Raw genomic sequence first — 25692 nt, 5'->3', positions numbered from 1 at the left:
TTGCCCAGGGAGGTGGTGGAGTCACCGTCCCTGGTTGTGTTCAAGGAGAGATTGGACGTGGTGCTTAGGGACATGGTTTAGTTGGTAGTAAGGGGATGGCTGGACTACATGATCTTGGAAGGCTTTTTCAACCTTAATGATTATGTGATTCTATGATTCATGAAAGTTAGGCCAAGACGATCATTGCAGCTGGCAAGATACAGGGCCTGCCAGCTACCCCTACCCAAGGACTGCTGCCTTTGTGCCTCTGGAAGATAAGAAATGTGTTCTTAGCTAGGATGTGCACTTGGCTGAGACATTGTAATATTCCCACATTAGATACAAGCAGTTCATATAAAACTCCCAGAAAATAATGTAAGTCGTAGCCATTGCTGTTTGATGCTGGTTAAAGACTGTGTACTCCATTAAATTGTTTAGCAGCCTTCATGGATTTGTTGAACAGTATTTAGAATAAAGCAGTTTATTTTCTAGGACAGGACATTTTAAAATTCAGTCACTTATCCTCAGCTTTTCCAAACGGAATTTGTGCCAGCTAATCCAGTTGCTTGCAGAGAGAGGGCAACTGCAATTTATTCCTGGATAAGTGCTAAACAATACAAATTCAGCCAGCAGGAAACCATTTGCTCACAAGACATCAGGAAAAAGAGCTGCAATATTGTCCTATGTTAGTCCTGTGCTTATCTGGGTCTTGTAATAGACCTGTTATCAAAACCATCCAGGACACATCCTGTTCTCCACCAACATCTGTCTGATTAAAATAGTTCTATCTATAGCTGTTATTTGGAACAATGAGAATGAAGTCACTGTAATAGATCTTTGTTACAGAATCAATTTCCCCCACTTTGAAAGTGAAATCTCAGATGTTACTGCAGTGTATATATACTTCTTTATTTATTTGTGTAGCAACAGAAAGCTGCTGTGCCAAGAGAGTGAGCTGTCCATCGACATTATCTTCTGTTATCCATCTCAGACCTCCTCCAGAGGGGTTACACAGCAGGATCTCCATACATCTTATCCCAGCCTTGTAGGCACCCACGGCAGGATCTGAGGGACAGCATCCAAGGCTTAACATCAGGCATTTCTTATGGGGCATCCTCTGCTGTCTCCTCTGCTGATTAACTTGCCAGAGAGAGAAAAAAATGTCCAGTCTTTGAAGACAATGCTTGCATCCTCAGCCTAGTGCATTTTATAACTTTCTGGTAACATACACATCCTCCCAGATTTAGCCATTTATAAATGAATACACTATACTACAAGAGAAACAACGACATTTTTGACTAATATATCCAGTCTCCAAACTAAAATTTAGTAGGTACGGTGTATTTTAGAAACGATCCCTAAGTAAAGGTACAGTGGAAAATATATTTTAATTGGGGAAGCAACAGTCCTCCACTTCATATTAGTAAAATTTTTGATTGAGTCTCATAACAACAACCTACTTTTTGCCTAAATAAATGAAGACATTATGAAGCATATTTGCTTTTGTTAGTTTGCATGTGCTATGCTAAATTACAGTGTATCTTGCTTCAAGCTGTGCTTCTAATCAAACAAAAAGTTGTTTCTATTGCTTTACTTTGTGCATGCTCACAACTAACTGCTAAAAACAAATTTAAGCTACCTCTACTTCTTTAGAAAGAATTACCAGTGAAAATAGCAGAAACTTTCTCTTTCATGCAAGTCTCAAAGGACTTCTGAAACTTTTTTTTTTTTTTTTTAATATATATCACATTCCTAAATGAAGATAATTGCCTCTTGTGGTAGAATTATTTGAAAAAAAAATCATAAAACAGGCTTATAATATTTTTATTTCCTTGCTATTATTTGAACCACTGTGGGTTTTGATGCCTGGAAATTTTTATCATCATCTGTGTCATGGATTGGCTGCTGGCAGACATACAGATAATTCTGATTATATTTTCCCAATATTTAATCCTTTCCTCTCTTCTGTTTAATCTCACTTTGCATTTATGAGGAAGATGAATCTGCAGTAACCTGGACTATTTCTTCATATCCTCTTGGCATATCTCTTAGTTGTTCAGTATTAGCAGAATATTTTTAACTGTGCCTCACCCTTTCCCTCCACTTCCCACAACATATTCCATTTTTAAGTCATCTGGATTTCATTTTATACTTTGGTGTCTTTGGCACTGGCACATAGTTTGAGTTGCAATAGTGTAATGTAATAGATTCATGTATCACAGACAGGTAAGAGAGCCCATACCTCCCTTTTTGAGAGTATTTTAAAAGCACAAGCACTTGAGATGGTGCTGAGTGCCTTAAAAATCACACCCTCTAAAGGCATATGAATTCAAGCACATAAAATTACCTGATTTAAAACAGAATCAATGAGATTAACATGAAAACATTCTCATAATGAACTCCGTGGAATGGAGCTGGGTAATCCCTTCTAGCTGTACCTGATTTTCATTCTGTCTCTCCACTAACAACCATTTTTCCTTTGTTCCTCATGCCATATCTGTATTTTATCTCTTCTTTCATCCTGTCCTTGGTGCTGTCAAAGAGTTTGACTTCATATGGACTGTCGTGTAGTCAGACTGTGCTGTGTAATTTACAAACATGATGAATAGAAAGAGAAAATTAAAAACAGTCTTCCTAAACTCTCTTAATTGTGTTTGTTTGAAAACATCTGGGGTAATGATCCATTATTGTAACACAGCAAATTCTAGCATCATGATATAGACTTTGTAACTGATGGTTAACTAGGGAAAGTATATATTAACTGAAATGCATTTTGTCCAAATGGTTTAAGCAGAGCACTTACATTAACTATTAACTTTTGCTTAAGAGTTTGATTATTGAATAGCTAGACATGTTATTTTTAATTAAGTTAATTTCTTTCTTTATGAAGTCACAGATTGCCTTGTTCCACATGTTGAAGATGCAGAGATTCATAACAAGACTTACAGGACTGGAGATAAGTTAATAATCAGCTGTCATGAAGGATTCCAGATCCGTTACCCTGACTTAGACAACATGGTTTCAATTTGTCAAGACGATGGAACTTGGGATAATCTGCCCATTTGCCAAGGTTTAGTACACCAGAACATCCTGTTTTATAGCTCATGCACCTCGTGATAGCTTGCCAATATTTTTTTCATACAGTTGTAAGGATGTCAGTGGTCTTATAAATCCCACTGTACAGTATTTGAACAGCACCGCTTTTAAGATTTTTTTGATTTCTCCTCCCCACTGCTCATGGCAGGAAAGAAGATGACACTTTAAGAACACAACCATACTTGAAGTATTACTTCAGGTATTGTTTTTAATTTGATAGTTTAAAGTCTTACACAGATACATTGCATTTTAAAAATAAATCAAGTTTAAATCAGAATATCAGCAAAAGATCTGATGAACAGCTGACATGTTTGTACAAATTAATTTACGGAAACATTCAAGTTTCTAACTGCAATTTACCTTTGTTTGTCTTGTGCAGTGGGCACAAGTAGAGGAGAGAAGATGCTGGAACCTGTTTGTCTCTGTGAGTTTTCAGCAGAATTGTTAGATTCACAGTCCATTAAACTGATAGGTATTGACTGAAAACAAAGGGTTTGAACAGGAATGATTTTGGCCAGAAAATCTATTCATAGTTGAACTTGTAGTATTAACAGTTTGAGAACCCAGCTTTGCTTAGACTGAGAAGTGCTAGGGTAAGCCAACTTTAGTGAATGAGAGCTGAATAACCCTAGTCTGCTATTATTTCACATTTCTGACATGCCTGTCTAAGTACTTTAACCTATTCAAGTTTGGCCAGCTGAACAGCATCAAAAGAATTTAACTGTCTGTGCTAAGGAGAAGACTGGGTTAACAGGAGCTTTCATTTCTATGTGACAGTTCCCAATAGGCACTTAAGGACAATACTGTCTCCTGCAGCAGGGAAGCTGAAACACTTCTCAGAAGTGACGGTGGCAGGGTGAGACGCAGTTTGGTGTGTCAGCTGAAAGGTGATAGGATTCATGGGTGCCACCCAGAAGTTACAGGAGCTTACTTTTATGTGTGTCCATAGTTAGGACTGTCAGTTTGGGACACATCCACCTATGTCCCGTGGTGTTCTTTTAGACTGTGGTATGTGCATGGAGACATTTAGGCACATTAGTTCTGAAGTATCTTACTAGCAGTGACATAGTGTGTGGCAATAGAAAGAAAGCAAACCATTTTTGAGAGTAGGTTCACCTTACCTCATCTCAGGGGTTGCAGCATCTTCACAGGCCAGTTCACCATTCCCTAAGACAGACACTGAAAAATAAGACTTTAGGTAATTTGGGTAGGTTAAGACTCCTCTAGTTAGGTGAGGTGAACACTCATAAGATGGATTTGTAAGTACTGTATTTGTGAAAGGTTCAGGTGGAAATTTCATGATAACCAGTATTAACTGGGATAACAGAACTACCCCCTGACTTTTTATTTTCTTCTGTGGCTGTATTTATACTATAAAACACAATCAATTGCTGCTACTCAATATTCAATGTCAATTGCTTTTAAAAATAATGGCAGCACTAATAAAAATTACAAAATAATTGCACAAGAACAAAGTGCTTTAGCTACTAGATCGGTACAGAATAGAAGATTTAGATTCCAATATCTGTCTCATTTTGCCAAATTCTATAATCCTATTCCAGAATTATTTCCAGAATTTTCTTTTGGCCATATTAAGCACTAATACTATAAAAGTCATTCGTATGCTTGCACTTAGTAGGCTGTTAATTGCATTTACATGGCCATTTGATTAAATAGGCAGGAGTTTTATGACACTAAGACATTTTTTTTTCTGGTTGAGCAGTGGGAAAGGACTGTAGAGCATATAGGAATCAAGCCTCAAACTATTTTTGGCATGAGAGAGTCATGATAATGACTCTGGATAATGAATCTGGAATGATGTGAATTTCTTAGCAAAAATTGTCAAAATGGAGTTTGCAGCACCTGGGGATGTTTGGAGACCTAGGGATTTTCATAAACCCTTAGATCTCTTAAAAATTCCAGTAAATCTTGGTCCTGCACTGCAGAGACCCCAATAAGCGTTAAAATTTTGAGCCAATAGGGCAAAACCTGCCTTGATACAGTTCAGAGGACAGCAAGCCCGGTCTTGCTTGGGCAGTCAGCATTCCTTCCGTCTGTACCATTGTAGGTTGCTTATATCTTCCTGCTCAGCAGACTGCTTGGTTTGGCATGTTACGTGTGGGGCATATGTAATCAGGGGTATGAGCAGTTACCAGCAGACAGAATGCCCAAAGATTTATTTGAGCAGGGAGTAAACTAGTAAAAAAGTTGCCGAAAACATTGCTCTGATAGTATAGTGTACTTGAAAAAGCTTTCAAGCGTTTTCTGTTTGCTTTTGCTCTTGACCCTCTTCCTCAATTGACCGTTGCAAGGAAATAACCACATAAAGTGCTGCAGAGACTTTTTCTTTATAGATTCTAACTGGACATCCATGGTAGTGTTAGCATCTTACAAGAGGTTCTCAGACTGATTTTTTTTTCCGCCCTCAGACATAAATTATGTGAATTGCTCTGTGTTTATCATGTGACTGCTCATAGTAAGTGACATCGCTTTACACTTTCTCGAATTGGAACTTCAAAATCATTAATTCTGTCTGAAAATCTTTTACAATTGTGTACACGTTGTCAGAGAAGCAGTTTTAATATTGAAGAAGGTTTACATGACTGCTTTAGGAGGAGGAATAAAACTTGTGGTTTATATAGGTGACAATCTTTATTTATTAAGGATACTAGCACAAAAAGAACAATTGCCATCTGCTAAAGCAGTGAATGTTTGTGCAGCAAAATACTGTAATTTTCAGTAAACCTTTCTTGAATTTGCTGAGACTGAATCCCACACTAGCAAAATGTGGGGGTTAAACAAGAAAAGAGTTTGAAACAGGGTAAAGAAGCATACGTATCTGAGGGAGATTATGCAGCCATGCCATTCACAGAAGAGAATATGAAGGAATTCTTAAATCAAAGGTTTATTATTATTATCAGGATGTGTTAAAATGACTAAGATAAGCACCTTATAATAAAAGATACCTCCCTCTTCTTAATTTGCAGGTTGCCTGAGGCCATTGGTTCTTCCTCATAGTTACATTAACATATCTGAGTTCGAGTCCTCCCTCCCAGTAGGAACAGTGGTGTATTACCAATGCTTTCCTGGATATAAACTAGAAGGGGCAGAGTTCCTTGAGTGCATGTATAACCTTATCTGGTCAGATAGCCCACCTAGGTGCCTTGATGTGGAAGGTAAATGTCTTATTGTTTGTTTATCTTGCTTTTAATTTTGCAAAGCAGCATGCTCACTATGACTTTAATGCAGGGCTATGGCTGCACTTCCGTTATATGTCTTCTTTCTGCAGGCCATGCAGAATGTACCTTTTTTTTTTTTTTTTTTTTTTTTTTTTTTTTTTTTTTTCCCCGCATGCAGTCAGTTCTGGCTCACTGCACAGTCAGCTGTTGGGGTTCTCCAGCTAATGGTTCTTCTCTTGGTGTCCTCAGTGCAAGATGGGAAGTTCTTAACAATGGTCATTGCTTTGCTTTGAAAATGTGAATTCTTTGCAGCTTTTCTAATGAAAATACTGAGGGAATTATGGAATACACATTCATCTACAGGTGGTCAGTGGTTCTATAGGTACAGACAGATTTCCATGTGAAACAAGAAATGTTCCATGCAAACTTGGATTGGGCTGTGTCAGCTGCAAACATTATTCAGTGACACATGATGCTGCACACTTGAATATTTGTTGTCTCTCATAGAAGTTAACCTTAAGGATTTGCAACCACAGTGATTGACTTTACTGATTAGGAACATGAGAATTGTGGCCAGAGTGCATTGGATCTTACCAATCCAAAAGGAATAGTCTGTAACTACAGCTGCAGTGCTGGAATGTAGGATATTGTAAGGGTATTCATATTTGTATCCCATACATTTAAAACAAAGACACTGAATGGACTACTCCATACGTGAGCAAAGCCTTTTGGATTACCTTCTGCCATCTTCAATCTGCACCTCAAATAAAATATCCCAGGAAGTTATCAGAATCCAAATACATCCTCTGCATTTCATGCACCTAAAAAAGGTATATTTTAGCTGTTTCAAGCCTGTAAGGTAGACATCTATAAGTAGAATTTAGCTGAAAGCAGTAATAGGAATATATGTGTGGTACCTTTGTCAGGGAGCTAAATGCAAAACAACCTGGGAATGCAAAAATTTGCCAACAGCGTCAACAAAGTGATATACTACATAAAAGTAATACAGTGATTCCAAACTAAAAATGCCTTTGCAATTTTGGAATGATACAATGATTTTTTGTTTGTTTGTTTTCTTTTGTTTGTTTATTTTTATTTTGATTTAGCATACCATAAAAGATTAATTGCAGACCAGATCTATGGAATCCATTTTTCAGAGGTTTGCTTGTTGTTGTTTTTTATATCACAGAAAATATGTAACTTGAAGAATTAGAAAGTCCCTTTTAGCCTTGATCAAGCAAATGTAATAGCTTTGATAAATAATGACAACTCTCTAGTTAGGAAGATAAGAGCATTAAAATACAGAAACACCTGCTTATGAAACAGAAAATGCTGTGCCAGTGTGTTACCCTCCTTTAAAACAGGTGAGCATTCCAGCTCTGATCAAAATATCTTGGAAAATACATTAGTTGAGCCAAGCTAGGTTCCAAGTTTGTGTTCATTACTTATTGCTTTGTATGAAAATGTCATGGAGAGGGTCTTTTTTATGGTACCTTAAAATATGAGATAAGAGCTGCTGCCCTGAAAGTCCTACATTTTAAATAATATGTCAGAAGTTGTTACCCCAGTCAGCCATGACAAACTGTAATAAGGGGATCTGTGTGTGCCAGCCACTGGGTCAGGGCAATGTGGGATGCCTCTTGAGTTTTGCATTAGATCCAGCCTTCCTTTTATTTATTTTCTTATTGCTCTCTTTTATTGTTACAACTGACACTTTTTGTGGTGGTTTCATATGGGGTCCCATCAATGCATGTGTTGAGTGAACCCCAGGAGGCTGAATTCCGCATCTGTAAGCATACCACTTGCAAGGACAGGTTCTCCTGAGACAGAGAGCTGCTCCTGGTAGAATAGAGAGCACCATCACTAAAAGGCCACCACCACCAACTCCACCTGTGAATGATATTTTAGGTAGGCTTCAGCTTGTATGCAGAAAATTTTGACATTAAATCCATTAAATCAACATTAGATTCTCTTGTTTGAAAGTGTTAAAGTGATTTATGCAAGGAGCTGCAGACTCCAGGAATCTTGCTACAACCTACTACTCTAATTAGAGAACAAAACTCCCTTTCCACATATTTTTTTATTCTGCACCTTGCATACTAATGTCAAGCTCATTTCTCGGCATTACTTTTATGTGTGTTGTATAATCTCACCAAGAAGTATTTTTTAACAGAGGAAATCTGCAAATATCAAATTAATTCAATTTATTTCATTCCAGGATCAATTCAAAATTTATCCTAATAAATTTTCCTTTTCAGTATTTTAATATGGTAATGATTAAAAGTAAATGGTTGTTAGGAAGCTACAGTAAAACATTTTAGAGTTTTTATTCTGCTGTAAGCAGAATTTTTCTTTCTCATTTATATATATATTCTATAAACCTTTACAGAGGGAATGTCTTAAATGTATGTGCAATTGCACAAATGCTATCTGTCAATCTTTTGAAATTTTGTCTCTTTTTGAAGCCAAATTAATTCTGAATGAAGAGCTTCCACACCATTTAAACGCATGGTTATACCAGGGACCACTTGGATTACTTTCAACTTTGTGTCAAGTAGCTGTCTCTCTAAAGCAGTTGTATGTATGCATTGGGGTTTGCTACAGTGATCTGGCAGCATCTATATGCTTCACATATAGAGTCAAAATAAATGAAGATTGGAAGGAACAATCAGTTCATCTCATCCATCCTTTCACTCCTACTGCATGCTTTCTAACAGTCAGCCCAGTCTTGTTCTCAATATCAGCAAAAACAGAGCTTCCACAAACTCTTGTGAGAGGCTATGTCATACTCAGGAAAATTTTGATGATAGGAAAGAAGACATTTCTGTATAAAAATTGTGTTACCTGGTGCTGATATGCAGCCAACATTGCAATGTTGTGCAGTGGCTTCTCAGAAACAGCTGTTGGACCTGATCAGGGAAGTTGTTATAGCTCAGGCAAATAAGGATGCCGCTAGCTCAGATTGCCAAGTATTTACTGTTATGAGATCCTGTTCTTAAATGTTTGTAACTTTGCCAAATTTAAACATTCAGATTGATTTTTGAGTGTCTGCCTCAGGCTGAATCATTTGGGAAGCTTCAGTTGAAATGGTTCAGCTATCTCTGAGAATGATGTTAGAGGAAATTGTGTTGTTTTACTGGATTGTTACAGTCATTTAAGGGATAAGCTGAAACATCTTAACATTGAATTTTCTACTACTTTTATTCCTTGATTTATGTCTTCAACTTTCTTTATATCTCCCTCCCCCCCCCCTTTTTTTTTTTAATTTCATTACTATGCAGAAGTTTTGTAAATATTCTTTTGTACCTAAACTTGTTAGACAATTCTAAGGATACGTGAAAATCAAAGGAAAATGCTAATTTATTAGTATGATTTTTGAAATGCCAGTTTGGGGTTAATGATCCATCTGTAGAAATTAATAGAAGTTATTGATTGCTTTCTGTATAATCAGATATGTAAAAGATTGGGAGGAAAAAGGACCTTAAATTGAAGATTTTGCCATATGTAGTATAAAAACTTCCTGAAAAATTAAATGGCTTCCCAAAACATTGGAGAGCAAGCACCTGAAAACATACTGGTAGGGAATTCCGTGAAATGGAATGGACAGCCAACTGCTAGTTTCTTCTCCCTAGTAACCAATGACAGGGTGCATGGGAAGAGCACAAAGCTGCACCAAGGGAGGTTCACGAGGAAAAGGTTCTTACTGTGAGGGTGGTCAAACACTGGAAAAGGCTTCTTAATGAGGTAATTGATGTCCTATGCCTGTCAGAGTTCAAAAGGCAATTGGATAATGCCCTCCTTAACAAGCTTTAACTTTTGGTTAGCCCTGAGGTGGTCAGGCAGGTGGACATGATGATGTTTGAAGATCCCTTCCAACTCAACTCAACTCAACTCAACTCAACTCAACTCAACTCAACTCAACTCAACTCAACTCAACTCAACTGTTCTGTTCTGTTCTATAATGTTAAGATATTAGGGTAAGCATATACTGAGATCCTGTTCTATGCTTACAACTACTGAGCATGCAGGCAGAAGGGAGAATTAAGTAAATATTGCAAAATACATCATCTAAGTTAACTGAGTTGATATTAACACAAGACATAATAGCCTTGCTTTTAACAAAACTGACCGCAGAGGAGTTTTAGAATATACTCAGTGGCCCAGAGAAATAGTTCTCACAACTCAGAAATGATAAGCAACAGTAAATGCTCAAATAGCAGCAACAATGCCTATAAGCACTGTTACTTGGGCAATGCCTTTGCATTGGTGACTCCTTTAGTACAATAGCCAAAGACTGAAATAGGCTGATGGTCTTTCACTCTGGGGTCTTATGAGTCATATAAAGCAGGTGTGATGTATTTACACACAGTTTTATTGAAAAAAAAGACATTCAATAATTCTAAGGGTTGTTGACTGTAGGTTGTTGTTCGTTCATCACCCAAGGCTGTACAAATGGTACATATGTCCAGATATGTTGTGCAAGTGTGGAAGTTGAACACTTTCCAGAGCTGCTCATAGATGTCTTGGAATGTCTATTTTTATTTATTTATTTATTTATTTATTTATTTATTTATTTATTTCTGTTGGAGGATTCTGACTTTCATCTGTAGATCTTTATCCACAGCTGAAGAAGTGAGGAGATGAACTAAAACCAGAAAGAGCACAGTGACATAAAATATTCACCAGACAAGTCATATTGTTCTATGGTTGTACTGCTTAATAATCATCAGATCACTTAATTGCAGCACATGCACTGTAAAGTAGAAAGAAAACTAGACCATATTTGAAGACAGAATGATACATAAAAGTGGACATTGTACAGCTCTTGTTGGGGGTGGGATGAAGGGATTGAGAGTTTAGAGAACAGTCTCCAAGTTGAAAATGTTGTATGAGAATGATAAATACTATTATATTACTACTCTTTTTTTTTTTTTCATTGCAGAAATCTTCATTGATCTTTGTTGTGATTGAAATAGATACATTCCACACTAGTCTTAGTTTTTCAAGTAAACAACAGAAGAACAACTAATCTGTTTCTTTTATGTCTTCTGTTTCTGCCTGATACACAGGAGTGTCAAAATAAATCGTTATTATACCTTCACAGGTACACCAGTGTACCTTTCAGAAACTCCTTAGCATTTCCAGAATCAGCCAGACATCCAGACTCTTTTATAGAGCCATAATTTCTGCTCTGAATTTCCATGTTAGCTGCCAGATGCACTTAGTATTTTATCCAGAGTGCTTTAAATATACTGAGGATTAGGTAAGGGAAAGCAGACAAAATTTATCCCTGAGGGCTGTTTTATAATATTAATCTTTAACTTTATATGGCAAGGCTCCTCAGAAGGGAAAAACACACTGCATTGTCTAGCTTGAAATCAAATCTCTCTGTGCTTTATGGACGAGTTCATTAAATTTGGCTACATAGTGCAGTCACAGGACATCTTCCACAAAAAATGGGAAGTGTAGCTATAGACTCTAGAAAGTCTACTTGCAGTGTAGGTTTGTTCACTTTCAGAGACAAAAACCAACATTTAAATAGAAGTAATTTCACCAGTGGATAACTTGATAACTACACATAAATAACAGAAACTAATATTCTTTCATACCTCCTTAGTCTTGTAAATTGGTTTTGTGGCTTTATCATCCAGTTCTCCTCCTTCCTTTTTTGTTTTTCTTAGCATCATTCCAAGGGGGATAGAGCCTTGTGATTTTCCTTCTCCCAGGAGGTACATTTTGACTTCTTCAGCCTTCAGCCAAGCCTTAGGATATGTCTCTTTTATCCCAGCAAGTGCAGCTGGATTTGGTATTCCTTCTTTTCATCAATATCTAATGATGGGTGTAGGTGACACCAGGCAGGCTCAAGGGATTGTTTCTTATAAACAAAGAAGAAAAATAAATTAAAGAGAGTTATAATGGGATAACCCTGGCTTATTCAGCTCACAGTGAGCACTGGCTTCTTCAGACATCTCTGATGGCTGTTTTTACCTGTCTGGGCTTCTTAGACAACTTCCCAACAGTTCTGTCTCCCTGTTCCACCTCCATTCTACTGCTGAGTACTTTGACCTTTTTTTTTTCTCCAACCTTTACCAGGTTTGGGGTTATCCTGTGACAACTGTCAAATACCCAAGCCTGGCTTATTTTGCAGCTCTCTGATTCCTTCCTGTTAGGTGTCTGTGCAGTCCCCAATTAAACTCAATGAATGCAGTCAGCCCATAAGCATCCCAATCACAAGTTGATACACAATAGGCATAGTTTATTATAACCATCAGATGCAGTAAAAGCACTGACCTGAGAAGAAAAGAAGAATGGTCTTTCCACTATCTAACTAAAGTTTTCATTTCTGAATATTTCTTTAACAGGAATCCAGCCTCAGCATTTATCTCTGTTTCTTTTTTAATGTAGTTGTTAATGATAGGTCACTGGAGTACAGTACCTGGCTGCAGCTGGAGCTCAGGCAATCAGACACCTTAATGGCATCAATTCTATACAAAAATAGTCGCAAGCAATTGGCTCCACATTCAGAAATTAGGCCAAATATTCAGCATATGCTTCTCAAAGTCTTAAAAAGACCATTACTTATCATAAAGTCAAGCACTCACGGGAAAAGGAAGAAACAAAACAAGGACTGAGAGATGAAGAAAGCTAAAATGATCTGCTGTAAATGAGACCATGGTGTTCCAAGCACTCCCATGTGAATCATTAATATAAATATTTCCCTGAAGATAATTATGGGTGTCTTGCTAAAAGAACCCTAGCTCTCCATTGCGGCAAGTTCATAATCAATGTTTGCAGTTTAAACAAAAATCACATTTTTGAACTTATAATTTACAGGTGAAAGCTCACGTGGGATGTGTTTCATCTCATACATACTGTGAAATGCATTTGAAAATAAAGGCTTTTGCATTAAGATCAATAGTTTACTGCCAGTTATGCTATGAATGGCAGGATTGTTGAGGGTGACGGTGAGTTCGGTCTGATACTCATGTAGGAGCTCAGCTGACTGCAACTGTGAAATGGTTTCCATAACTCCAAGTAATAAACAAGCTCTACCTGTAAGTGATTGTAAATCACCTTCTGTTTCCCTTTGGGAATCAATTAATGCTAAACTATTGTTAAAATAGGCTTGGAATAAGTTTTATAATGCTTCATTTAGGCTCTTACAGCTGGTGCCAGTGATAGCGATTTTCAGCAAGATGGTGTTTGTCAGAACTAGACCAGAGAAACAGATTTTCACTAAAATCTTAATTATTCAATTCATTTCACACTTTGTAGAAGGTGAAAAGTGCTTCCTACTGTGTGCACATTGAAAGATTACTCTTGTAATTTTAGTGGGTACCAAATTAAAGCATGGTTGTCTAGGAGTGGGAGCAAGCAGTCTGGGAGTCATGAGACCCAAGGTACAGCTGCCAGTGACTTACTGAATGGTCTGTAAGGAGTTGCTTAACTGCAACCGAGTGTCTTTTCAGAGGAAAAAAATGTAGGTGGCACTGTGAAGGTTAAGTAACTGGAGATGGAGAAGAATTTGGAAATTATTGGCTAAGAATACAGTATTTTGAATAATCCTTGCTGTAGGCTTTCAATAAATAAATTTACTGGAAAATTCAGGGTTCAAAATAATAATCTCGTATCTTTATTCCTTTATATTACGTCTACTGTTGAGCTTAGTAGGAGTGACTTTATATACTTAGTTGTTTCCACCATTATTTCCGTTTTGGTAGTACTGTTCATGCTGTTGCTTTGCTGTGGGAATAATCAGGAAAATTCCTCAAAACATGTCTTTACTTTCAAAATGCAAATTCAGTGGCCACAATTTTTTTCTCACTTACTCCAGTACAGCTATAATGTGCACTAACTCTCCCTTCACAGGACAGGAATTGTTGAGTTATGTAAGAAAGGTTTCTCAGATGAGTATTTTATTCTGAAGGTCTGAAGGGTAATGATATTGAAATAACCAAGGAACTGAGTTTTATTGGCACAGTGTTTACAAAGAAGGAAAAGGAACAAACATAACCTTCATCTTCCATGTTACTGTAAAAAAAAAATAAAATAAAAAATAATATTTTTCAAAGTCTACATACACAAGGATATGTTTGTACAATGGCAATATAGGAAAAAAAATCCTTACTAGGCCATCCTGGATGGGAAGTCAGGTTTGCCGGTATGCACACTGCTGCATTTTCTTGCCATAAACGATGGCTCGAAGTAAAGAGTGGTTGGAAATGTAACTGAATATACATATTCAATATACCAGAACTGAATTATGGATTGTAGCAGTTCTGACATGAAAATACCATTTTGTGAAAAACAATTCTATCTCCCAACTGCACTCTCCCATCTGGTGATCAAGCACAGCACCATCAGCTGGCCAGCTGGTCTCTTGGCTGCATGCAGGGCAAGGATGAGAGGGCTGAAAGGCATCCAGCTTGGGGAGAAATATATATAGGTCCCTCAGTGGCTTTTTCAGGGAATTAAGACCTTATGTTTTGGGGGAGGAGACAGCCTTTACTGAGTGCCCTGCTCTTGCTTAGCACATACGCGGAGCTAAGGATGCCCCATGCACTGCAGCGGGATGTCTACCTCAACTGAGTACACTGCAGACAGTTACATGAAGGTAAAATTGGCAAGGTAGAACAGTAGTAGTGATGACTGAAGGCTCCTGGGCGTTTCCTTCACAAGAAAATTGAATGTGATTAGGAGGTGAATTTGGAACAGAAGAGAAACTCCCCTGGGTTTTCCAGGAATATTCACCTTCCAGAAGGTGTTCACCTTCCTTGAATGCAGGCAGGCTGGGACTATACTGTCAAGAAGAGACTTGCAGTAGCCAGAGGACAGGTGCCCAGATTTCTGATGTTACTTAGTTTTGTGACACATACAAGAATGACAAATAAGAATCAGGAGAACCCTTGTTCTCTTCCAGCTTGTGCACAAACTAGATGGTGTGTCCACCATAGGCAAGCCTGTGCTTTCTGTACCTCTGATTACTATCTGGCAATATACAGCATTGTTTCCCCTCTGCATTGTAATCTGCAGTTTTTCATCTGTGTCTCCCTCATCATGAAGTTTCATCTTAATCTTTTATCATTCTTTGCATAATAAGCAGGGATTCATGGTGTGTTTGGAAGAAGCTTTATTTTTGATTAGTTGCAAACGTCTCTAACACTGTCCATCCCTGTGTGCAACACAAAATGGCTGGCCTCACACTGGATTTTTCAGTTAAACCAGCTAACCTAGTAACCAGAATCCTACATGAAAGGTTAGAGAAAAAATGTACTATACAAAAATTCAAAGCTAGAAAATCAGATTCTTGCTTATTTGTGAGCATAAGTGCCCTGTATTTCACAACTTTATTACATTTATTGTTTGGCTTGTGTTTGGCTCATGGCTAGGCAAAACCTGAATAATTTACATCCTGCTTATTTTGAGCAAAGACTAAACCTACTGGCCAGAATGCCAATGAACTGACTGGCCAAAAATTAAAATTTGGAGCACTGTAAATAGCTGCAACTCCACTTCCATCTCTCTACCAATGGCTTTTAAAAAGTGACATGACATCTTTATTCTGTGCCATCAGTGTTAACCGAGACTATGCTAATGCCAGAAATTCTTACTCCCTCCTACAGTCTCAATGTCAGCAGTGCAGAATTACTGCAGTATCCTCTGGGCAGTGTTTAATAAGATTCTTGACCGTAATGGGTAGAAAAAATGACTCGGTGAACTCCATTTATTGTTCTAATGTGTGAGTGCTCACTGCCTATATCCCCCTGGCAGGGGCTCTGGTTGGCAACACCAGGGGGAAAGAGCCACCTTTGCCTTTTGTTGGGCTTTCCCTTGCAGAGAATGTTACAGATATTTCTGCTGTCCCTGGGACATGAGCACAGCTGCAGATACTCAGTGTGGGTTTTCAGTTCAGTTTGTGTGGTTTGGGACAGCAGTTACTGGGGATCACACCAGCAAGCATAGAGGGCACGGTGGTGGCTTGATGTTACTCACTGAGCGTTTTTGTACCAAAAGTGCAGGAATCATTTTTTATTTTTATTTTTTTTTTTTTTGGAAAAGCTGAGGAACCTTAATTTCTGCACCATTTAGCCTGCCATTAAAAATGCTTTATTTGTCAATAAACAGCAGACATGCATGGACATTCCTACAGTCTGGTGGTTGATAAAACGCAGTAGATGCTTTGGCAAAGCCTGATTGCTGCCCTGGGTTGTGAAAGCTGTAGCTCAAAAAGCAAAGCCTGTGGCCTTGACACCTCATGAAAGGGAGAGCTACCTGCAGGCATACACTAAGGTGGGAAGTATTCTGTTGTCTTTTGTTCCAAAAAAAATAAATCTGTAAGCCTGAAGTAGGTCTGCTTCTCCGAGGCAGCATGTGACTGTGTTTGAAACATAAGGACTGAATTGAAACCCAGGTTTTAAGCTCTTCCTCAGAGTACTAAACTTTCATTAAAATCAGCCAGAGAAGAAAGCCCATAGCTGATCTCACAGGAGAGATCTGAGCTCCAACTGTTCCTAAGAGCAGGAGGAGGTGGCTGTCAGATCAAATCAGGAATTCCTTCCTTCAGCTTCCTTGAGCATTGGTAGTCCAGAGCATCCCAGAAGAGATTTATTTGTGATATAAACACATTTGTTCTTTCTTTTTGATTAATGATTCTACATTTTGGCTAAGAATGCTGTGCTGTAAAGTCCCTGTAAGTCCCCTTGCAGTCTGTGGCCAATAAAGATGCAGAGATCCTGATCATGGGCTGCAAAATGCCCAGCAGGCACTACCTGACTTATGTCTGTACTTCAGACATGCTCCAAAGGTTAATATTATCTGTCTGAAAATACTGCTGGATTATTTATGCAGGATATTATTATTAGTAGTACATTAAAGACTTAAAAGATTTATAATGTTAAAAAGATGCTGAACTCTGTTGGTAATAAAAATTTGGTGTCACATTTAAGAACGGCATGAAGGATTTTTTTAAGAACTTCCTGAAGTAGAATTCACTTATCTCTGATTATTTATTATCCATACTCCATTCAGCTTTGACAGTGAAAATTTACTTGTCAAGAACACTTTTATTTTAGTCTGTTTGTGGTTATTTTCATTCTGTGAGTTTGATGCATTTGTCTGAAATCCACGGCCTGTAATTTCCAAATACACCAAGGGATGATCACTGGAATTGCAAAAATTTTAACTTCCCTAGAAAACTTCAGTGGACTGAATTTTGCCACTTGGGTTTTATTTCATATTTGATCTGGCACATTTCTTTAGTATGTGTAACTGTTATCATACACTGGTATCTAGCACAATGCTAAGTATCAGTGGTGAGGGACAGGACACTTACAGTGTCCTGTAAGACAACTGACTCTTCACTAAAAACCTTCTGTCTATTGAGAGCCAAGAGTGCTCAGCAGCCCTCTAGACTAGCCAAAATCTTGCTCTTCTGTGATCAAAGCTAAGGCCACTTCATTGCTGTCTTTCCACTGACTGTAAATGATCTTGGGCAAAGATGATTATGGAAATGGAGTGAGCTGAGAAAAGAACTAGGTGTATGACTAACTGCCCAGAGATGAAAACAAGTTCATCTTTGACTGCTGCTGATATAACTCACCTGATTTGATTTCACTTGGAAAAAGAGACTCTGAACCTGAGTTTTACTGATCATTAATCACTATGCTTGCAAAGGCACTTGGGGACCAGTTTGATCACACAGCTGTTAGAGGGTTCCTTAAACTGGGTGAACAAAGCGTTTACAGGAGGTGATGAGGGATACCCCATGTGACTGTAAAACCCAGATTCTGACACCCTACCTGACATAAGAATAAAGCTTTGATACCATTGAGCTTAACTCCTTCATTTGCAAACCTGCTCCATTGCAACTGCTGTTTGTTGTAAAAGCATTTAATACAAGCGTTGTTTGTAAGCACAGACATTTAAATCTTTAATTCATGGCTAACATAGTACAGTGTTTTAAAGAAATGTTTGCAGACATTTCCAGGAGGCATCAGTACATGATCATTTCCCTTAAAATATGGAGGATGCCAGTATATGGAGTGGCAGCCATTTTTAGCACTAAGTACATATCCTACACTAAGAGTAATGCTCTTGTTTTCAGGTTTTATAAAACACATCTCCATTTGTAAACAGACTGGCAGCTCCACATACGGGTTGTACCCACAGTACATTGTTTTTAATCTGACTGGAAACGGTGTCAGTCTGAAGCTGGGAGACCAGCACTGAGGCTTTTTTTTTTTATTATTCAGAAGGCTGTTTTGGCCCTTAATGATGTTAATAGGTTAGGGAATTGGAGTGTCAGGAATGGCATCAGGTACATTTCTGGAGAGGAGAAATTTATTTCTCTGAGCGGTTGCTCCCTGTGATAAGATGTGCTTCATTTTCCTTGTTGCTAGGAGGATAATGTGCATCCACACATCTCTTGCAGCCTGTCTTAGTTTGCCAAAAGTCAGTTGCAAAGAATTTTAAATTGCTATCTTGGCATGCTATAAATGTAGATAATAAAAATATACCAGGTTTCCATGCCTGGTTTTATGCTTTCACTGATTATTCTCTTTTTAATAAAGGAATGATCCCACATATAGACAAAAGGTGCTTTCCTGCTATTTCAGACTGACACCTTTACCCTATTAAGAAAATTGTTTTCAATATCAATTTGACCTCTCAGTAAACCATTTCTATTTCTCATGGACCTAGAGACTTTGGAAAGTGTGCAGAGTATTGAGGATGTGAATTTCTATGTGAATTACTTGCTCTGATTTCAAGTTATTATTAAGCCTTGCCAGGGAAAATGCAAACAAAACCATGTCCCCAGGGGATGAGGAATAGACATTGCTGCACATTGTAATCAGCCTCTCTTGAAGATTCATTTAATATCTTGTGTATTTTTTTTTTATGAAATGCATTATTCATGTAACAGGATTCACAGAGAGAAGCAGCTGAATTGTAATTTCTGGGAAGATTCTTCTTCAGAGATGGCATTTTCATTATTTAAATCAATGCAGTAGGGATGGCCTGCACGAGAGAGGCATGAAGTGAAGGGGCCAGGCAGCCTGCAGATGGGGGACTGACGCAGTTAGTTTACTGTATCTGAAGGGGGATTAAAAAAATTATAAAAAAAAAATAGCTTACTGAAACACTGTTTAGGTCAATATGTGGCCACTTTAGACATCATTACACTTAGTGGATTTTTTTTTTCCTCTGTGTTAGGAGCAATACTTAAGAAAATAATATTCAACTAATACTTATTCAGTAAATAAACATCTTCTTTCAGAAAAATACTGCTTGCAAGCTGCTTTACCTGCTGCTGTTTCCTAGAGACTGCTCCTTCAGTTCTCTATTGAATTCATCTCACAGCAATGTGAGAGGGCATTTCTTCTTGTTTCTGGGTCTACAATAAAAGTTCCACATGTTTATATTGCAATTCAATCTTATATACATAACCTTATGTAAACTACTGTACTTAATTAACACAAGCTTAGTCTCTGTTATATTTAATACCTCACTCCACCAGCAATCCCACTGGAATCAGTAGGGCTGTTCAGAGATAACAAAACACAAATAACACCTGTGGAGTCTGAGCCCAGCTAAACAAAACTTCAGTTGTACAACTGTAGTTGCTTAAGTGGTGTCATGTGCCATGCACCTCCTCCAGCACTGTTGATGGCAAACTCATCTTTAAAAGTGATTATTTCAGAATTTAGTTAGTGCATATAACCAGTCAATTATGCTAATGAAAAAGATATAGGATCATACAGCTGAATTTGAGATATTTCATTTGGAAAAAGATTCTCTTTGGCTGTCCCCCTGCATTCCCATATAGTTGTCCTACACACCCATGTGCCCCCTTCTGTTTTCCTCCTCCCCTTTACCCCAGAGGCTGGAAGGGTTCACTGATACCATCTGTCATATCTTTAAAAAAACAGGTGACTGCAGTGCTTTCTGGTGTAAGTGTGAGCCAAAAACTTCCTATGAAGTTTTCAAACTTCACATTTCTGCAGGAGGTGTATGCACCCGTTCACTGGCATGGACAGGAGTGTGGTGTTCCAGCAGTAGCGGGTTGGTGCCACTCAAACATAGCGTCCTGAAATGGCAGGGAGCCTGGAAGGGTGTTTTGATGCACAGTGGCAGGTGGCTGTGTTTAACTTCTTTCTCCTTTTCTCTCTGTCTGCCCAAGTTTGTCCACTACCTCCAATGGTGAGCCATGGAGATTATATCTGCCACCCACGGCCTTGCGAGCGCTACAACCACGGGACAGTGGTGGAGTTTTACTGTGATCCTGGTTACACCCTCACCAATGACTACAAATACATCACCTGCCAGTACGGAGAGTGGTTCCCCTCCTACCAAGTCTACTGTGTCAAAACAGGTAAGGGAGCAGCAATGGCATATCCTCTTATAGTCCATCTCCTTTAGATCAAATCAGTAGGTTAGAAAAGCCTGGTGAAATTCATTTGTTTTAGGCTTAAGTGATTAACATTGGTTTTTAGATGCCATTAAATACTATATATTTTATTCCTGAATGATCCTAAACCATCTCAACAGTTAGCTCTTCAGATGTACTTTGGAATGTCTTGTGGCTTTTTTAGTATGTATATAAGGCAAATTCAAGATTGCATGCATAAAAGAAACATCAAGGGGAAAAAACAAGGTCTAGCCTCTGTGACAGTTTGCTGTTAAGGCTGTTTGTAAATAAAACACATATGTAAGAAATCTCACACCCTAACTGGCACTTCTGACTATTGTTGCAGAATTAATATAAAATAGCAGCAGTAATAAGCACAATTGTGGTATTGTTCTCTTTTTGTTACAGAACAAACTTGGCCAAATACACAGGAGACCCTCCTGACTACATGGAAAATAGTGGCTTTTACTGCTACCAGTGTTTTATTAGTACTTCTACTGGTCATTTTAGCCAGGATGTTCCAGACCAAATTTAAGACACATTTCCTTCCAAGGTTTGTACTGTTTTTTTGTTCGTTTGCTTGTCTTTTGGGGTGGTGGTTTGGTTTGGTTGATTATTTTTTGTTTTTGAACACTGAAACCCTTAATTCAGTTTTCACATTCAGTGCTCCTTGCTGAGGAAGCAGAATGGCTCCTGAGCATTGCAGATACCTCCTTTGCACTGAACAGAAGTATCTGAACTACCTACACAGACAGGCACCCCTGGAAAGCCACTGTAGTTCCTTCTGCAACTAAGATAAAAGCCAAAGTTTTCCAGATTCATTCTGGGAGTAATTGCAGCTCTACTACTGAGAATTGCTGCTTCTGCATATAAAAATATTTGACAGTGCTTTAAAATAGTCATTTTTGGGTGCCAGGGGAATTCATTTTTAAGTACTGTGGGTTCAGTAATGTAAGTTTTAAGAAAGAATTTCTTTTTTTTTTTTTTTTTTTTTTTTCCTTCCTGTGGACAAATTTATATTAGAAGTTTGCTTTCCCTTCATGAGTATTATTTTCATCATGATTCATGAACATCTCCTACATCTACCTTTATTTCCATAAAATACTGTGCAGCTATGAGCATTTGTCATTGATTCGCACAGCACTCCTCAAGAGACAGGTAGGTGGGTACTATTATTATTATCTTGCAATGGGAAAAACAAAGGCAGGCATGCTATGGTTTAGGTAAAGCTTGTTATGTATCTAGGTTTAGATCTGTCTCTACATTTCAGCCTGTGCTCAATTTGCTATGGACCTTGACTGGGTGACTCTCTCTTTCTTTCACTTCTGTGTCTTTACCACACACAGAAAGGAAAGGTAAAAAAACTGTATGTCACTAAATATATCTCTATGTCAATGCAGGAGAATGAATTTGGCAGACTTACTGTTAAATAAGTACGTGTACCTGAAAGTATATGGATTGTATCATTAATGTGTATGTTAACATATATATCTACAGTACATGGGGAGGATACATATATGTATATAACTAGGAAAACCTTTAGGGTAAAGGATTGCACCACAGATATCTTTATAGCCTGGATTCATCTCAGTTATTGAAATGGCTTTCTGGCCTATTCTTTTCAGATGTTTTCATGTCCTAAGGGGATCTGGGACTAACTCCTTCCTGCTAGGATTCTGTTGTGATTTAATTGACTACAAAAAATATACTTCAGGGTTTATCAAATCTTCCCAACATAATTTAAATAATTTGTTTTAAAAATAAACCAATCTAGTGCTGGTTAAGGCTTGCTTCCTTTGAAAGCAAGACCTGAAGGATGCCACAAATCTGGCCCCCAGATTCCTGTCATCCGATAATAGCCAGCTCAGTGCCTGTACCTGTGCTGTAAACACTTTTTTGCTCTAGCCCACATCTTTCCAGGGGTTCCAACACTCTTGACTGGTGAAGCGCACTTGTGATCTCATATCCATGATATCTTGTCTGTGTGGCACAACAAATGGTGCTCCTTATCTCTTCCAAGCACCTGTTTTCTTTCCCTTCTCTAAACTGTGCTTCACATTACTTGGTTTCATTTATCCAGTTGTAACAGATTCTACCTGACTGTCAATCTGAACAGATTTTTGCAAAAGTGTGAAGCAAACATTTCTGTGAATGTTAATGACCCTGTAGCATCACTTTACGTGATTAGAAAGTGTTGTGTTTACTTGCATTCAGCAGTTGCTCCAATGTGCTTCTGAAACACTCTGGCTCTCTGCGATCATTTCTCTGTTTGACTTAGAGGCAACCAGGAGGGCTCCATGGGTGACCCTGACTTTGTGGTGGTGGATGGTGTTCCTGTCATGCTGCCTTCCTATGATGAAGCTGTAAGCAGCAGCTTGAACGCTCTAGCACCTGGATACACAGCTACAACAGACCAGGGGCGTATTTTGCAGACAGAAGATCAGAGTCCTCCTGCTTATCCTGGCCCCAGGATTACAGACACGCTGCCTAGTGAATCTGAGACCTGTGATAGTCAATCAGGCTCCTCTGAACTGCTCCAAAGTTTGTACTCATCCTCGGCGTGCCAAGCAGCAGCGTTTTCTGGGTCAGATCGAACTGATGTGTCCCGTAGCACTCCTGGAGAGGCTGTGTCCACGAGTCCACGGATTGATATTACAGATGGTGAGTCTTACATAAGCGAGATACGTGAGTCCATAAGCAGGAGCCATTCATTTGTACAGTCAGAGCAGGAATAAAGCCAGCTGACCTGCTTTTTACTTTCTCCATATATTTGCAGAGTCCGTACCTTAATTTGGACATTCTTAAAACCATGCTACTGAGCTTCATGTCCATGATATGTCCTTGCTAACTGTGGTGCAAGGGATTTGACTCCCTGAGGGTAGGACAGGCCAGAAGGCTTCTCTCCAGACCAGGCAGCAGCAGTCTCATCAACGGGGATGACGGCGTGTGCCTGTATACAGCAGCAAAGTCAAACATCATCTTGCCTGTTCTGGTCTGTTCATCTGCTCCTCAACTGCTACATTCTTAACTCCCTTATGTACTGTGGTTTTCACAACAAAGAACATGATTTTCTCCTTAAAATGGAAAGAAAATCATATTTTCATGCCCAGACAGAATTAGCAGCCTTTATTAAACAAGCTCATTGTGTCTGCATATATGGCAAACTATTCAGTCTAAGGCATGTATGCATTTACATACATTTTGAGCCTTGGACGTGGGAGTCACAGCATTAAGGGGAACCTACTCACAGGACCATGTATTAGAAGGGAGATCATCATATACTATTGTCTGCATTTAAATCATAAGCATGCATTGATATAATTTCATGTAGTTCTAACAGAGCCTTATGGTTTGTTACTTAACATGTTAAGGGAACTACGTAGCTTTCTTCAGAGTCATTTAAATGAGAAATGTGTGTGAAGCTTAGGTGGAGGAAATCTTCCTGCTTCATAGGGTTGGGGCTAACTTTTAATGGCATCACAAGTGGAAGAGGACTTCTGGAAGGAGGTGGGAGAAATGATGAGGATGCCAGTAGAAGTCTCTGCTTACTCTGAATGTTGAGTCAGTCTTTAATGTAGTAGAAGGGATGTTTGCACTTAGGTTTTGGTGGGCCTAACTTGTTTTAGAAAACATGGATAGTCTGAGTAGTTTAATGTTCATATAGCTGTTAGAGCATAAATGGGTATAGAATTGGAGACACTATATATATTGTTCAGATTTTACAATGCCCATTTATATTTTTTTTTTGCAGAATTGCTAATAATAACACTCTGCAAAGATCTAAAGGGAAGTTACAGTCAGTAACCAGTACCATTTCTTTTTTACCTCTAGAGATTCCTTTGATGGAAGAAGACCCTTAGCCTGCACGGAGATGTGTCATCATTGCATTACACTGTTTGGTGACATGAATACAGAACACTTAGAGATAGAAAAGACTATCTGTGGATTTGGAGAGGGTATTTTCGTACTTACCAACCTTCCACACGATGATGTCACTAGATTGTGTGTACATCTTAATCCACAGTGGGGATAACAGCATCAACATTTGGAAAAACAGTTTTATGAATGAATCCTGGGGATTTGACGAGAGCAGATGTAGAAAAAGAACTGTGGCTTTTTAGAAATGAAATGTATATCTGCATCGCAGAAAGTCATATGGTTCTGTAGAAATACTATTGGATTTTGATACTAACTGCCTCACAAAAGCATGTCAAAGTATGTAAGTTTGCTTATAAAGACTGCTTTAAATGATCTATGGGCCTCTAGTTTATGAAGAAAGCTTTCAAGATTAAAAGAAATACTACTACTGAAACACACACACAAAAAAGAGGAACAATCCTCTTTGACTTTCGTATGATAACCAGAAAGCTTTTGATTTACTTGTTGATTTTGTTTCAGACCATGTCTGCAGAAAATACAACAGAAATGATGAGATTCGTATAAACTTTGATGTATGATAGCAAATATATATAAATATATATATATATATATATTTAAAAACTCTTAAAGAGAAAGAAAAGGAGAGACTCCAGGTCACATAATGATCTGGAGATTTTTTTAAAGGTAAGGCAGATTTATATGATATACAATATTTAAGGTAAAGTATCAATATTTGTATTTATGCAAGACTTCTGTGACAACATTGCATTTGATAAATCCTGCTATAATATGAAAGACCTAGAAATTGTTAAAATTATGAAATATTTGCTTAAGAAATGTTGAACTGCTATGCTTCAACCTTTCTTAAGCTCTGGCAAATATATATACTAGAGTAATCTACAGTCATAGCCCAGAGCACTGCCTTGTCCCTCTACACTGTGGTAGTATTCTGAGCCATTATTGTAGAATACTTTAAAAGAAAATAAAGTTCAGTTTCAGTTCTTTTGACTTATCAAACTGTGTCTAGTTGGCCTTTTTTTCCATTTCTCATTTCTTTCACTAGCTCCCACCTGAAGGCTGGGATGACAGGAGAACCCCTGGTATGTAGCATGTTCAGCCATTATCTAGTTCCAGTGGGACAGAGTCGTTTTG

The 25692-nt window shown here is 38.2% G+C and overlaps 1 protein-coding gene across 2 annotated transcripts in view; it reads left to right on the top strand.

The window, feature by feature from the left end:
- SUSD4 (sushi domain containing 4) overlaps nt 1-25319 on the top strand; it is a 74654-nt gene extending 49335 nt beyond the window's left edge. The window contains exons 4-9 of one of the 2 annotated variants that reach the window (XM_082758183.1): nt 2870-3049; nt 6063-6251; nt 20434-20625; nt 21070-21214; nt 22940-23322; nt 24493-25319. In XM_082758183.1, coding sequence (XP_082614309.1) covers nt 2870-3049; nt 6063-6251; nt 20434-20625; nt 21070-21214; nt 22940-23322; nt 24493-24521 — 1118 coding nt within the window. In that variant the 3' untranslated portion in view covers nt 24522-25319. Of the gene's footprint in view, nt 1-2869; nt 3050-6062; nt 6252-20433; nt 20626-21069; nt 21215-22939; nt 23323-23437; nt 23551-24492 lie in introns of those variants that run through there. The other variant, XM_082758184.1, reaches the window with a different exon arrangement.
- Nucleotides 25320-25692: the final 373 nt, after the last annotated feature.

The sequence above is a fragment of the Aythya marila genome (genome assembly GCF_965140915.1).
Source record: "Aythya marila genome assembly, chromosome: 3".
NCBI classification, from domain to species: domain Eukaryota; kingdom Metazoa; phylum Chordata; class Aves; order Anseriformes; family Anatidae; genus Aythya; species Aythya marila.
Note: the sequence above shows the minus strand (reverse complement) of the source record. Positions and strands in the feature narration are given on the sequence as shown.